The 15,228-nt window shown below is 42.1% G+C and overlaps 1 protein-coding gene across 5 annotated transcripts in view; it reads left to right on the top strand.

The window, feature by feature from the left end:
- FRMD3 (FERM domain containing 3) overlaps nt 1-15,228 on the top strand; it is a 323,707-nt gene that overhangs the window by 48,775 nt on the left and 259,704 nt on the right. Inside the window, exon 1 of one of the 5 annotated variants that reach the window (XM_023537762.1) lies at nt 4,096-4,403. The exons of 3 other annotated variants lie outside the window; for them this stretch is intronic. In XM_023537762.1, the coding sequence (XP_023393530.1) occupies nt 4,257-4,403 (147 nt within the window). In that variant the 5' untranslated portion in view covers nt 4,096-4,256. Of the gene's footprint in view, nt 1-4,095; nt 4,404-9,804; nt 9,921-15,228 lie in introns of those variants that run through there. One more of the 5 variants, XM_023537763.1, reaches the window with a different exon arrangement.

The following is a 15,228-nucleotide window of genomic DNA, read 5'->3' as shown; positions in this document are numbered from 1 at the left end:
ATTGTGTTGGCTATTTTGGGCCTTTTGCTTTGCCATACAAACTAGGAAAAGTTTGTCAATATTCACAAAATAACTTGCTGGGATTATGCTTTGAATCACATCGAATCTGTAGATCAAGTTGAGAACTGACAACTTACCAATGTTGAATCATTCTATTCACAAACATGGATCTCTCCATTTATTTAGGTCTTAGACTTCTTTCATCAGAGTTTTGTAGTTTCTCTCAGATATATCTTGTATATATTTTGTTATATTTATGCCTACATATTTTTTTAAATTATCAATTTTTAATGGCTGTAAAAATGCTTAAAATTTTATCAATACATATTTAGAGCCATCAGTCTTGTAGCCAGGCTACTTGTTTTCCATTTGTGGCTCACCAAAGCACTGTGACCCATGGGCTGGGAAGTTTTTTGATAAGAAGCAGCAGCTACCACTGAACACGACACACTACAATCTCTTCTACTGCCACTTTTTTATTAAGAACTGGACCTTGCCAGTTTTTCACTGCTGTGGCCAATGTTCTCACTCCTTAGGTGGACCCATCTTGCCTTTACTCAAATTTCTCTGGTTGTTTGTAGAGACAGGTTCTGATTAGAGAATTTTCATAGGGAGTTTTAGTAAGGCTTTTTTTTTTTTTTTAATACCAGACATAGAAATTTTGTCATCCTACAGATCCAGTTGGAACCTACTTGGATGTTCAGTGATCAGCAAATTCCCTGTGGTTCACATCACTCTAAAGTCTACTTGGGCCCCACTGTTTATGACTGTCTCCACGCCTTCCTTGGCACTGAAGGTTAAGGACCACTATTTGTCCTCTGCTAATCCAGGCTCCCATCATCCTCATTTAAATCAGGGAGCTCTTTTTAACTGCAATGTCTTTCACAGCATCCCTGGTCACAGGGAGTGACCACTGTGGTACTTTTCAAAGATGGCAGTATTCCTTTACCAATGATTTTCTGAAAGACTCGGTGGAGGCCTCAGGAGACATGGTTATAAGAGAGGTGAGCTGGCTACATTTGAAAATCCACTTCAATATTTCTTTTTAATTTTTTGGATTCTTTCCTGTACAAATACCAGGGGATTTCCTCCTCCTCATGTTCATTTAGCTGAATCTTGACTGAAGTTAATTTAGATAGTACACTGAAACCAGAGTCACTGGAAAGTGCATTCAAATTGACAAATTTAGCTTTATTCACACATACACTCTTCAATTTAAATTAGCAGAACCTTCGAATTCTTTCTCCTCCTGGGGTTCACTTTGAAATTGGCCTCCCAGGCTGTATCTGGAACTGACTGAAGTATTAAGAGTAAAAGCAGTCAGAGGTGGTGAATGAGGGGTAGGGAGGAGATGGGCTTCTTTTCCCAGGTAACTGCTTCAGGTGAGGTCAGAATAGGGTCTTCAAACAGGGCAGAAACAGCCTCATTATATGAAGGAAGAGGCTTTGCTTCTACTGCCAAGAGGGTCTTGGGAGCTTGGGGCCTTAAGTTACTAGAAATTATCCAAATCTTACTTTATGGACACATTTCTATTCCGATTTCTACTCTTTCCTGATGATAACTCTCACACATGAAATCTGGTGAGGCAGATAATTCCACTGACTTTGTAATTTGGCAACCTGTTGACAATATTTTGAGTATGGTTTTCAGCCTTGCAATTTGGTTAATAAAAAATTCTTTCAGCTCTATTATAGAAAAAATATAGATTTTTAAGTCTTGAGCTGAGAATTTAGGACTCTGAATGTGTTATTGATTTTTCTGTTAGTGGTCCAATTTTAAATTCATTTCTTGAGTTCATTAGTTCATTCTTTGAAGTCTTCTTGTTCTTCATGATTTTCTTTTTCTTTTTTTTTGACTGTGGCCATTTGGTTTACCAAAACCTTGTCTTCAATGGGTACTTCCAACCAGATTACCATATGTGATAATTTACCTAGCTGTTTATTCATGTATGTCAAGGTCTTCCAGAACCCATATCTTTATACTAGATGAAGCTCAGTTTTCATTCCAAACCAGGGCAGATAACCAATCCCAGGTTCTTCTCATTTCCTCAAAATACTGTTGCTTGCAATCCCACTTTGGATGATCTTTGTTCTATCTTTTTCCTACTGTTCTTGGTAGTCCCATTCTGCTTGAAATTTCAGATAACAATTTTGGGGTATTGAGCGTGACTCTTTTGGAACCGAAAGGTCACTATAATAAGGATGGACAAATAGGTAGCCTTGAAAGAAAAGCTTGGACTATGTTGGGTGGGGACTTTTCTTTGATCTCTGGGCTCTTAGATCTGCTCTTTTGGGTTGTAGGAGGTGATTCAACCTCAGTTGCAGTTTTCAAACTGGAGTGGGACAGTCCCATTACTGCCACCTTATCTGTGCATATGGGGATTTACAGGTTACAGACTGTAACCTGTCCTCCCCTGGTCTTGTCTCATCCCAGCTTCTCAGCTACCTGTGAAATGGGTAGAACAGACACAGATGTGCTCGCCTTTGAAGATGAGAAAAGAAAGAGACTTTCCCAGGATCCCCAGGGTTGGTTGGCTAGTAGGTAGGCCAAGAATCAAATCCACATCTTCCCAGACCCTCCATACTGATCTCTCTTTTAGGCCCTGCCATAACATTGCTGGCTCAGTGCAAAAGTACACACAGAGGCCCATGTACTATTACCTAAATATTTAAAAGCAAGAATGAACTGTTAAATAAAGTATACTCTATCTTTCTGTTTCGACAAATTGTCACAATTTGTAGTCTCCAGAAGCAGATACTGAGACTGTTTGGCCTTCAAGGTATTAGCGATTAACAAGGGAGGAAGCCAGAGCAGGCAGAGAGGAGTCCAATTGCAGTGCAGCACCCCCAAGCCTCAGCTAACACCACGGGGGGTGGGGGTGTTGTAGAGCATGCATGGCCCATCAGAACATACCAAAATTAGGTGGAATGCATGGGAAACCCCTTCCCCAGCTCCAGGGCAGAGCCAGCCTTTGGATGAAGCAGTTTTGTGTAGCTGCAGCAAGAGCTGACAGCTGAGCAACAAGTTCTTTCTCTAACAAACACTTCTTAATGACGATCTGTTCATCTGAGGAAAGGAAAGCAGGATGAGAGGCCCTCTTTCTCTTCCCGCTTCGGGTCTCCACATCTTACCTCTATCCACCTGCCTCCACCTTCACCCTTTGGGCCTGTGGGCATACCATACGGGGCCTGGGCCACTGGGGAAGGCGGGCACAGGAGATCTCCTGGCTCTAAAGCCCTGGAGGTGGGCGGGGAATTCCAGGATCCCCAGTACCTAGAGATGGTGTCTATTTCTGGGCAACTATGGAGCGGGCGGAAGGCCCCTAAAGGAATAGGGGCAGCATAGGGATCACCTTGCTTAGGTTTAAGATATTGCTACTAAAGATCATACTGAGATGCTGGGAGACACCAAAGAGAAATTGCTTAAGGAAGGTTTTGAATTTCTTAGGGGAGATCGTCTCCAGTTAATATTAAAAAAGGCTTAAAAATATCTCCACGAGTACCAGAGATAGTAAGTATTAGCCGTATTCCTGGTGATAGCTGTGCAGGCGCTTCATGCCACTCTCGGGGGGCGGCGGGGAGGGAGGGGGTCGGTTCGCCTTTGGTCCATCAATCCTCTCCCGTGGTGGAATCCTCCCTGCGGGTGTAGGTCAGGATCGCCCTCCATCCCTTGGCGGGCAGGCAGCCAGGTCCGAGGCCGAGCATAGCCGGGCGCTGTTGGGCGCGTGGGGGAGCCAGGGCAGGGACGAGTGCTACCAGGAGCGCAAGTGATCACGGCTGGAGCGGGAGGAGGCAGCCGGGCCCAGCCTGACGCAGTGGCGGGCGGTGGTGGCGACAGAGCAGGCCACTGTCGGGGTACCTCAGCCACGAGTATCAGCCTTTCCTCTGCCCTCTCCTCCTGCGGTTCTGCGCGCGTGGGAGTAAGCGCCTCGTGCACCCGCCGAGGTCACGGGCTCTGGGCACCCTCCGCAAGTGAGCCCAGGCGGAGGGAGGTGCAGGAGCGCGCGCTACTGGCGGAGGCGGAGAAAGGAGCCCGCGAGGCGGAGGCTCTGGAGCGGAGGGGGAGGGGGAGGAGGAGGGACCCGCCCTCCGCGCTTCGGTTGCGGGGCATGTGTGGCCGCAAGCGCCCGCTGCTGCTGTCCCGGGGCTGAGTCGTGTCCGGGTGTCTGGGACGGCGAGTGCACGAGTGTGTGTGTCCACGCGGGCGAGCTCCGCGCCGGCCCCAAGCCTCGCGTTCGCTCCCCGGGGCCGCGGTGCATGTTCGCCTTCTGCCGCTGTGTGCCGAGAGGCAGGAGGACTATGAAAATGATCCACTTTCGGAGCTCCAGCATCAAATCGCTCAGCCAAGAGATGAAATGCACCATCCGGCTGCTGGACGACTCGGAGATCTCCTGCCACATTCAGGTGCGGGCTGCACAGGGCGAGGGAAGTGGGGAATGTGCGGGACGCAGGGCTGGGGGCCTCTGTGGGTGGGCGTGAGCCGTCAGAGGCGAGGAACCTGCTAGAAAGCCAGATTTCGCTTCTTCCGCCTTCTGAGGCTGGAAGTCTTACCCGGGGATGGGGGCACTGTCCACAGTAGGTGCCCGGGCCCCTTCTGGCATGCATGTCTCCTTGCGCCCAGGCTGAGGTACCTGGCAGCTGCATCTTGGGGCACTCTAACCCCTCTGTCCCTTATCCTATCAGGAAATGGGAGCTCCAAGAACCGAGAGGGGCACCTGCAGGTTGCCCAGTCTTTCCTGTCTTTCCTCCCTTCCTCCACGTGGAGAAGGCATGCACTAGCCCCGGTTCACTCATTTTTCTTTCTGGCGCCCAGGCTCCAAACGTACGATCAGACCCAGGGACCCGCTCCCTGCCGGCTCCCTGCCCTTGGCCTTTACTGCTCCTCGGGGGCAGTCGTCGAAGTTTCCCAGGAGGGAGAGAGGCCAGGCAGCCCCAGGCTCCAGCCTTGAGGGATGGGGTGTGCGCTGCAGGGAACTGGAGCTATCTTGAAAAGAATCGTGTGAAATCTTAGTGTTTCAGAGAAAAGAAAAGGGCTCTGAGGCCGGCAGAGCTGAACTGAGCTCAGGGCTCAGGGAGCCCTGCAGGACCTGGGTCCCAGGGAAAGGCGCCCCTTGGAAGTTTGGTAGACGTTGGCTCTTGCCCAAGTTGGGGAAGGTGAGAGTTGTTTGGGCAAAGACAGGTTTCCTGGTAGCCCCATCCTCTGGTAGTTAAGTGCCTTTGGACTTGCAGGAGGGCTAGTATGAGCTGCAAGGATGTGTGTGTGTGTGCGTGTGTGCGTGCGCGCGCGTGTGCACACTTTTGGTGGGTGTATATGTAGTCAGGCGTGTGTTCTCTCCCATGACCCACTTGGCATACACGATATGGAAAGGTCGTATCAGGGCTTGGTACTATTGGCTTCTTTCAAATCTATTTAATTATCTCTGAGATTTCCTCTTCTCAGCTACCCCAGTCTTGAATGAAGCTCCAGGACTGAGCTTCAGGAGATATGGCACCCTACATCCTTCTGGTGAGAGGGGAATGCGGTCAGCGACTCCCAGCTGCAGGAATCCATTTCTGGGCTGTGTTAACCAAGAATGAATGAAGGAATAAAAGTTCTTCCCCATTTCCCCTATTTTTTTCCTGGTGGGAGCTTGTGACACCCGGAAGGTGGCAACTAATCTGTAAGTTGACAACCGGACAAGTTTCAAGGCAACAATGTGGTGCCCCATGGAAAGTAGGTTCTCACTGAATTTCATTCTGAGCTAAGTACTGCTGCTAAACTTACTAATAAAAGGATTAGCAGGATAGGCAGTTTTTCTGCTGCCAGAGTTGCACGGAAACGTTTGATATGTACTGTCTTGTGATCCAGAGAGAGTTGCGCACTTTGGCTTTACGTCCTAAAGTGGATGCACAAGTCTTTTAAATTGAATATATAGATAATGGAGGGGCCAGCAGCAGGGAGTGGAGCTGCTGAGTTCTTTGCATTCTTAGCTCTCTGGCTGCCCTGTTCTGTCCCACTTGAAGTTGACACTACTGGTTTGTCCCTGGTTCCTGACTGTCTTCCTTAGAATAGATAAGTTGTCCTCAAAGGAAATGTATTTGTTGACTGGTGTTCTGGGCAACAATAAGTTGTAGCCAATCTAATAACAGTTTGGAAAGTTACTTTGTACAGCCCAGCTGATACCAGAGGTTAAAAAGCTATGTTCCAAAATGTTGATTTAGGCATTGCTTAAAAAATAAAAAATCCATTGTTTCATTTTGTGGCATATCTTTTTCTGCTCTTTCTGTCCCTAAATGGTGATTATCATTTAACCAATTAGAATGAATGAAAAGATTTTCTTTTGATAATCTTAGACCTTATACCTTTCTAGAGAATTCCAAACCCAGGAACTGAAATTGTACTTCTGAGTGTAAGGTCACAAAACAAAACACAAAAAACCAACCAAACAAACTTGCTATTTGTTTAGAGTGAGATTTTTTTTTTTTTTAAGAACCTTTTGTAGTCACTAGTATATGCCCTGCAGAAGCCAGCCAGCCTGCCTGCCTACCTGCTGCCCTCCTTCTTGCCTGCCTGCCCTCCCTCCTTCCCTCCCCTGTTTCCTCTGTTCTAGAGAATCACAGAGTTAAGTAAGTGTATGGACTGTTAAACAGTCACATACATCTGCAAAAATGTGGGTTACAGGTTTTTTTGATAAATAGCTTTAAATTTTTTTTTTCCAAATTATATAATTTTGGCATTATTTTGGCGAAGAAAACTTTCAAGCAAACAACTTTATGGCCTGTCTCATCATCCTGATAGCCAGTTCCAGTAGGAGATGCAGAAAGTCACTTGCTGTGTCTCTTCACAGGGTTTGGGATGCTGTCCCATCATGTCATTTGAGTGTGACTGTTTAGGTAGTGTGAAAGAGGAATTCCAAATGGACAGAGTCAAAGGAGGGTTCAGGGCATCAGACCGGAGCCTGGGGAAGGGCAGGAGTTGCTGAATTCTCCCAACTGGGCCAATCTTTGAAGTCTGGAGACTAGAGAAGGACCTGGCTTACCTCTAACCTCTTTCGTTTAGTCTTGCTGCTTCAAGTAGAGTGGAGTCCTAGCCATCTTTCCCATTTTATCCACTTTCTCAGTTACCAGCATGATTATTCACAACTCCTTCTAATGAGCTTACCATTTTAATACCAACTTTCATTGAGTAAAATTTAGGCTTTTCACATTATTCATTCTTTAGCAAAGCCTGGTAAACATGGTCGATATAGTTGGAATTGGCTGGAATTTGGGTTTGTGTTTGAATCCATGAGGGTAAGAAATTTTGTTGTTATTGTTCATCAAGGAGTTCCCAATATCTAGAATAGTACCTGGCATGCAGTATGTGTTCAATAAACGCTTAATGATGAATAGCCAATATTTGGTCTAGCTCATTACCTATCAGCATGAGGATAGCATGACAATAATGGATTCAGAATCAGGAGATGTGTGGTTTAGTTATATTGTTAACTGGCTTTGTGACATTGAGTCATTTGATTTTTGGAGTCGATATTTCTTCTTTTGTCAAATAAGAGAGTTGGGTTAGGTAGATGGCTTCATTTTAAAAAGTCTACAGTTTAATTATTACCTAGATCAATTACATTTGAGTAAAACATTGCTGTTGACACAGTGATTGTGTATACATTATCTCATGTAATATTCATAACCTGCTTTATCTTTGTTTTATTGATGTTATTGTGTTATTGAGTGTTATCTCAGTCTTATAGGTATAGAAAATGAAGTTCAGGGAGATTAAGCAATTTGGATCACCTGGCGATTAAATAGATTAGAACTCAAAATCCAGAGCTCTTTATTCTCTGTAGCATTGCCTCTTGAAACTTGAGAGTTAGAATGCTTTTGGCTACAGGTAAGACAGTAGCCAAGCTAAAGTGGCTTAAATTACAAGGACACTTATGATCTTGCCTAACAAGAAGTCCAGAGGTAGAGCAGCTTCAGAGTTGTTCAGCAGCTCTGCACGACCATGTGCTTTCTGTTTTTCTACTCGGATATCTTCCATGTCAACTATGTCACTATGTCATCATGATTATAAGATGGCTGCAGTAATTCTGGATGTCAGTCAGGCACTACCACATCTACCATATAAAAGATGGTATTTCCTCATGCATTTCTTTTTATCATGGAGGAACACCTTTTCTACAGGTCCCATGAGTCTTCTCACCAGAATCCACTGGCCAGGCCGGGGTCATACACTCCTGCCCCAGATGCAGAAGAGTCTAGGAATGTGGAATGTGTGCATCTGGTGTCTTCATTCTCTACAATGGGAGCTGGGCTTTGCCATTACGGAAGGAATGGAGGGGTATGTGTGTATCTGTGGTGGGAAGCAGGGAACAGCTCTTGGCTAAGCAAGCAGTAATGTCTTTCAGAATGGTCAAATTGAGTTGCAATTACTGTTACAATAAAATTGCCAAGAGAATTTAGTAAGATGTCATCTAAGCTCTGGCTTACTTTAGGTAATCTTCGTATGAACACATTCCAGAACAAGAAAAATTATTGGATAATCCTTTGTAGTTTGTGTTGTTAAATATGAGTTCTGTCCTTACTGAACTGGTGGGTTCTGGGCAGTTTTACCAGCCATCTTGTGTAGAACAGGCATCTCTTACGCCTGCCGAAGTGGCAGTATGGCAAAGTGGTTGAGACCTTGTGTTCTGGAGTGCTACTTGATTGGGTTGGAACCCTGGCTCTGCCATTGATTAGCCAGGTGACTTTGGGCAAGTCATTTTACCTCTTTGGATCTCAGTTTCTTCATCTGTAAAGTGGGTATGGTAATGGCACAGACCTCATGGGCTCGCCGTAAGGATTCAATACAGAATACATATCAAGTGCTTGGCTTAGTACCAGGCCCATGGTAAGAACTGAAAAAATATTGACAGTTATTTTAATATCATGTACAGGCATCTCAGAGGTAATCCTAAGTAGTGGGAAGGCTTTGACTTAGAATCTAATGTCTTTAAGCCCAAACTCCATCATTTTCTGACTGTGCAAGACCTTAAGCAAGTCACTGGGCCTCTTGTATTTTTATCTGTAAAATGGCATAATAATTCCTCAGTTGCCATTTTCCACTGGGTTGTTGAGATGATGTATGTAAAAGCATGTAACTGTTAAAACATCACCCAAATGTAGAGTACTGCTCTAATCAGTTTAATTTAAAAAAAGGAAGTAGTGTACTGCTCCCCGAATTTCTTATCTGTTGGAACAGAAATTGGATGGTCACATGCAAATATACATATGTGCTAAATATCAGGCCCCATGATGATCCCGCTGGTGAAATCCTAGCTAGATTTAGTAACAGCCAGTAAAGACAACCCAATGCTTTCTCTATCAAACTCATCTAGAATGCCATTTAGAGTCTCCTGAAAATCAGACACAAAAGGAATAATAGAAGGAGGAGACAGTTTGTTAACTACTGTGGCCCACCACTGATGTTTTCACATGGGCCAGCTCTTTGTATTAAGTATGTTCTGAGAAAAAAGTAATGCTATTTCAATGGTCTGCTAAGATCTTATCTCTTGATGTCCTGGGAGCAAAGGCAAAGTGTATTGACTGTGGGGAGAATGAAATACTGTTAGACAGTTAGATACAGTGTCATTTGGACACTATATCTGCTGGGTGCTTTTAACTTGGTCCAGCAAATTCTAATTCAAACTGGCTTTAACATTAAGCACACTTCCTTGCTTATATATCCAGAATTCTTGAGTTAAGGACTTAATTCAAGGACTGTCCTACCTTTTGTGATGGCTTTATTGGGAGTAAAAAGGCTATAGTAGTTCCAGTTCTCACATTTTTATAGGATACCCTCCAGAGGAAGGGAAAAACTACTTCTAACTCAGCACTCCAAGCAAGAGCCTTGCAGTCATTTCATCAGACCTCCTAGATCACATGCTCACCCCTGAACCAGTGACTGCAGTAAGTGGAAGGGAATCTACTAATTAGCTTAAGATGACCAGAACTTGACCCTGGGACTCAGGGTGGAATCAGCCTCCTTCTTGGTGGTGGTCTGCATGGGGGAGGGGTCAATACCTAAACATCAGGGCTTTCTTCGGAAGGAGGCAGTAGGGAGGGGAAATGGCTACTAGGAAGATAACCCACATACCTGCTCTAGATGTTTTATCTGGGTGAGTGGTCTTCAAAGTGTGGGCCAGGGGCCCCTGGAAGTCCCTGAGATCATTTCAGGAATTTAAGAGGCTCAAACCATTATCAAAACAATCCTAAGATGTCGTTTACTTTTCAGGTAAGTTTTATCGAGATATGATTCACATACCATAAAATCTATCCTGTTAAAGTGTACAATTTTAGTATATTCACAGAATTGTGCAACTATCACCACAATAAATTTTTAGAACATTTTCATCATCCCTAAAAGAAACTCTGAGCCCTTTAGCAGTCATACTCCCATTTCCTCCTAACTTTCCCAACCCTAGGTAACCATGAATCTACTTTCTATCTTTATAGATTTGTCTGTTGTGGATGTTTGATAAAAATGGAGTCATACAATATGTGAGCTTTTGTGTCTGGCTTTTTTCACTTAGCATAATGTTTTTAAGGTTCATCCATGTTGTAGCATATATAAGTATTTCCTTCCTTTTTACTACTGAATAATATTAATAATATTCCATTGTATGGGTAGATCATATTTTATTTATTTATCAGTTGATGGAAATTTGGATTGTTTCTACTTTTTGGATATTATGAATAGTGTTGCAGTGAACATTCTTATAAAAGTTGCTATATGGACACATGTTTCATTTCTCTTGGGTATATACCTAGGAGTTAAATTGCTGAGTCATATGATAATTCTTTGTTTAATCTTTTGAGGAACTGCAAAACTGTTCTCCTAAGCACCTGTACCATTTTATATTCCCACCAGCAATGTATAAAGATTTCAATTTCTCTACATCCTTGTCAACACTTGTTATTAGCTGTCTCTTTGATTATAACCATCTTGGTTGGTGAGAAGTGGTTTCTAATTGTGTCTTTGATTTGCATTTTTTTTGATGGCTAATGATGTTGAGCATCTTTTCATGTGCTTATTGGCCATTTGTGTATTTTTCTTGGAGAACTGTCTACTTGGTTCCTTTGCCCATTTTAAAATTAGATTTTCTTTTTATTTTTGAGTCGTAAGAATTCTTTATATATTCTGGATACAAACCTCATATAATAGATGATTTGTAAATAATTTTTCCCATTTTGTGGGCTTTTTACTTTCTTGATGGTGTCAAAAGTTTTTAAATTTTGATGAAATCCAATATACCTAGTTTTTTTTCTTGCTTATATTGTTGGTGTCATAGCTAACAAACTATTGCCTAATGCAAGATCATAAATTTATGCCTATGTTTTCTTCTAACGGTTTTGTAATTTTAGCTCTTATATTTAGGTCTTTGATTTATTATTTTATTGACATGCAGTTCACATGCCATAAAATTCACAATTTTAAAGTGTACAATTCAGTGGATTTTAGTATATTCACAGGATTGTACAACTATCACTACTATCTAATTCCAGAACACTTTCATCATCATCCAAATAAATGTGTACCCATTAACAACCATTTTGAGTTAACTTTTATATATGGTGTGAGGTAGGGGTCAATTCTATTCTTTTGCTTGTGGATATCCAGTTGTCCTAGAACCATCTGTTGAAAAAACAATTTTTCTCCATGGAGTTTTCTTGTTACCCCTGTTGAGATGTTGTTTGCCTTTTCCACTCTTTTTCTCTCATGAGTGTACAGTGGAGTTTTCCAGAGGCTGCATGATATGTGATATTGCAACACATTGCAGAAGCAGATGTAAGAATCCAGCTGTCTTTTATTGAGCCAAACATTAAAGATATTCACAAAAATGTAAAACAATGCTACTTTTCTTACTAAGTTGGTTATTATTTTGTAAATAAGTTGTTTTTCATAAAATATGTTATGTTATGCGCAGTGGGCTTATTTTTGAATGAATTAAAATTGAGTATTTAAAAAATTTGTAGCAAATATTGCTATATACAACCTAAATAAAAGCTCTATAGATTCTCAATAGTGTAGAGGAGTTTGGAAGCCAAGAAGCTTAAGATTTGCTGATTTGGGTGATGTCAATTTATTGACCTTCCTGAAAAAAAAACAAATAAAACAAAATAGGACTCCTATGCATCTTGAGCCTCTAAGATTTCAAGTTATAAGTGCTTAAAATGATATCAATTAAATAAAAAACAGCTAGCATGTACATGGAAAATATGTTTATGTGTATTTGGAATTCTTAGTAGTAACTCTATACATCTGTGTATGTGTGCGTGTGTGTATGGCAATGTGAACAGTAAAAGGACAGGACTAGGCTCTGCTGTAGTAAACATTTCTTAATTGCACTTACTCTTTAACTGAATCATGATTTATTCAACTCTAGGACTAAGATAAAGCCATGTCTTACTTTGAGACCGCTCTTTTGGTTACGGAAAACGTACAGCAATAGTGCATTAAGTGTTTGAAATGTAAGCCACCTGAATAAGGTTCGTTATTCATTTGAATTCTTAAGCTATTACTCCTTCTTCTAAGTCGGCAGTTTCGGCAAACTTAAAAACATTGCAGGGATGGAAATACCAGAACGTGTCCCAGGGACCATCTGAGATTCACATTGGATAGATAACATAGTCCTCTCTTAGTTCTCACTTTGTGTGATGAAGGATTCAGATTGTTCTTCCTGTGAATTAACAGAGAACCAGATGTAGAGTCCAGAGATGAGGAAGAACCAGGATTATGATCAGGAGCCATTAGGGCCGATTTTGCAACTGAGATTTGAATTTGATTCAGGCTAAAAGGAGTTAATATTCAGTTTTTGATATTCCGGTGGCTCTTCCATGCTCTTGTTAAATGCGGGTTTTGATTCAGGAGGTCTTGAAGAGGGCCCTGACATTCGGCATTTTCAACAAGCTTCCAGGTGATGCTGATGCTGCTGGTCTGTGGACCACACTTGGAATAGTAAGGTGTCAGTGGAATTTATCTTTTTCATAACACTTTTCTTAATTTTTTTGAGTGTGGGGACATTTTGGTCCTTATCTCCTTTGATAATGCCTCACCTGGCACATTTTCCTCAGTAGATGTTCAGTGAATGTTTGATTGAGTGGGTAAATGAATAAAGAAATTCACCCAGGTGTGTCTATCACAATAGACTGAGTACTGAATAGACTCTGATGCCAGGACTGGAATGATTTCTTTTGACTCCCACCCCAGCCAAATCAAGAGATTGTTTTTCAAACAGGATTTCCTGTGATGGCCAATCTGATGGAGTGTTGAATGTCTGTGAGAGTACATGGGGCCCAGCGTTAGTGAGGGTCTTGTCTTCTTGCTTTCTTGTATCCTGGACTCTTGGTGGCATTGCAGAAGGACTCTGGCAACTTCTTGTCATAAACAAATCATTGTCTCTAAGCCAACAGTGCCTGGAATCTCCTAGAGGCATAGGGGGCCCAGCTGTTTTCACTAGCAGAAGTGACCTCGAGGGACAGTGACCCTGGAGGACAGTGAAACTGTATTTTAGGTGTAACATAAGCTCTGGAGCTGTTTGCTTTGGTGACTATCCCTGAAGGTGCAGGAGGGAAGTGAGAGGATCACTTGAGAAAAAAATGAAGCTCATTCTAAAAGTGAAGAACGTTTGTATCGATCAAGCAATGATGGTTTTTTGTAAATTAGTAAAAATAAAAAGTAAATTAGTAAAGTCCTTTGAAATAAAATTAATCTTGTTTGATAAATGTTAAAAATATTTTCTGTATTTCAGGCACAGAGCTGAGAATGAGAGATAAAAAGAAAAGAAAATCAGCCGTCAAGAGGCTCACAGTCATTGGGGGGAGAGAAAAAAGATAGTGAAGCAGGATAAAATGTATATGCGGGTAGAGGATCAAGAGGGTCAGAGGGAGGCATCTGTATCAGACTGGGGCAGCAATACCTATCTCTACTGCGAGTGAATCTTGATTAATAATTAATGGATGCGTAGAATTCATCTCTTTGAAGAAGGGAAAAAGGCATCACAGGCAAAGTGATCCCTTGTTTGGCATGAAACAGCATGGAAATGAAGGAAGGGAGAATCCTGGGTGAGTCCTAGGTGGTTCGGACAGGAGTAATGGCAATGTCGCTCCAGGAGAGACAGGACCGGCCACATAATTTTGGGGGCCTAGTGCAAATTGAAAATGTGGGACCCCTTGATCAAAATTATGCAGAATTTCAGGATCATGACAGCAGACCATTAAACCAAGTTATGGGGCCCTTCTGAACATGGATCAGACACCCATGAATCTAGCCTTGAGAAGACAGAATAGAGGAGAAACAGGTTGGGGGAGGAGATGATGAGTTTCATTTTGGGTATGTTGACTATGAGGTGCCTGTAGGGTATCTGAGTGGAGAATTTCCAGTAGACTGTTGGATACAAGGAATGAAAGTCAGCCGAGCAGTCTGATGTAAAGACAGAGATAGGAAAGTCCTTAGTGTTCATGCAAGTGCTGGTAGAGAGATGTGGTATGAATGAAACTACCACAATGGGTCTTCATTTCTTGTCTGTGGTTCCTCTTGGGGCATCCTTATAGATCAAACCAATGGGTTATGAGCTCTAGCACTCTTTCCAAGGGTATTTGATTATTTTTCACTCATTGAGCAACTCTGACCTGAGCAAGAGTTTCCCCAGTTTCTTCTGCAACTAGGGCAGCCAAATCAGAGTTATCAGTGGAAAAGCATTTTCCTGCTCCTAATCCTCAACTCATTTCCTAGCTTGAACTAAAAAATGAAAAAAACTCTCTCTCAGCTTTCAGATTCTGAGTTACAAAGCATAGGATTTTCACTCTAGGCAAGTTACCCTTTGAGACAGTGTCATGAACATTAAAAGATAATAATTTGAAAATCCTATCAACATGGTATGAAATCGAAGTGAGCATGTTATGTGAGGAGCAGCTTTGCAGTTTATGCTACAATAATTTTTCCTATATTTAATATTGATATCTCAGATATCTTTTATGGCAAATTTAGTTTTCTACTTAAATTCCATTTTTTGTGAATATTAATTAAAATAAATTCAAATTCTGTAAAATTGTTAATATTAGTAATGTAATGGCCTGGATCTTAGTTGTACAATAGAGTTTTATCTGAATATATCTATGTATTATGTTAAGGCTTGAAATGTGATTATTCTGTGGCAGGGAATAGCATGTTAACAAATCAGGGTTTGATTTATTATCTCTCACCTCAGAAGCATAA

Source organism: Pteropus vampyrus, unplaced genomic scaffold (genome assembly GCF_000151845.1).
Source record: "Pteropus vampyrus isolate Shadow unplaced genomic scaffold, Pvam_2.0 Scaffold199, whole genome shotgun sequence".
In the NCBI taxonomy this organism is placed as follows: Eukaryota; Metazoa; Chordata; class Mammalia; order Chiroptera; family Pteropodidae; genus Pteropus; species Pteropus vampyrus.
This window is presented reverse-complemented; position numbering and strand designations above follow the sequence as displayed.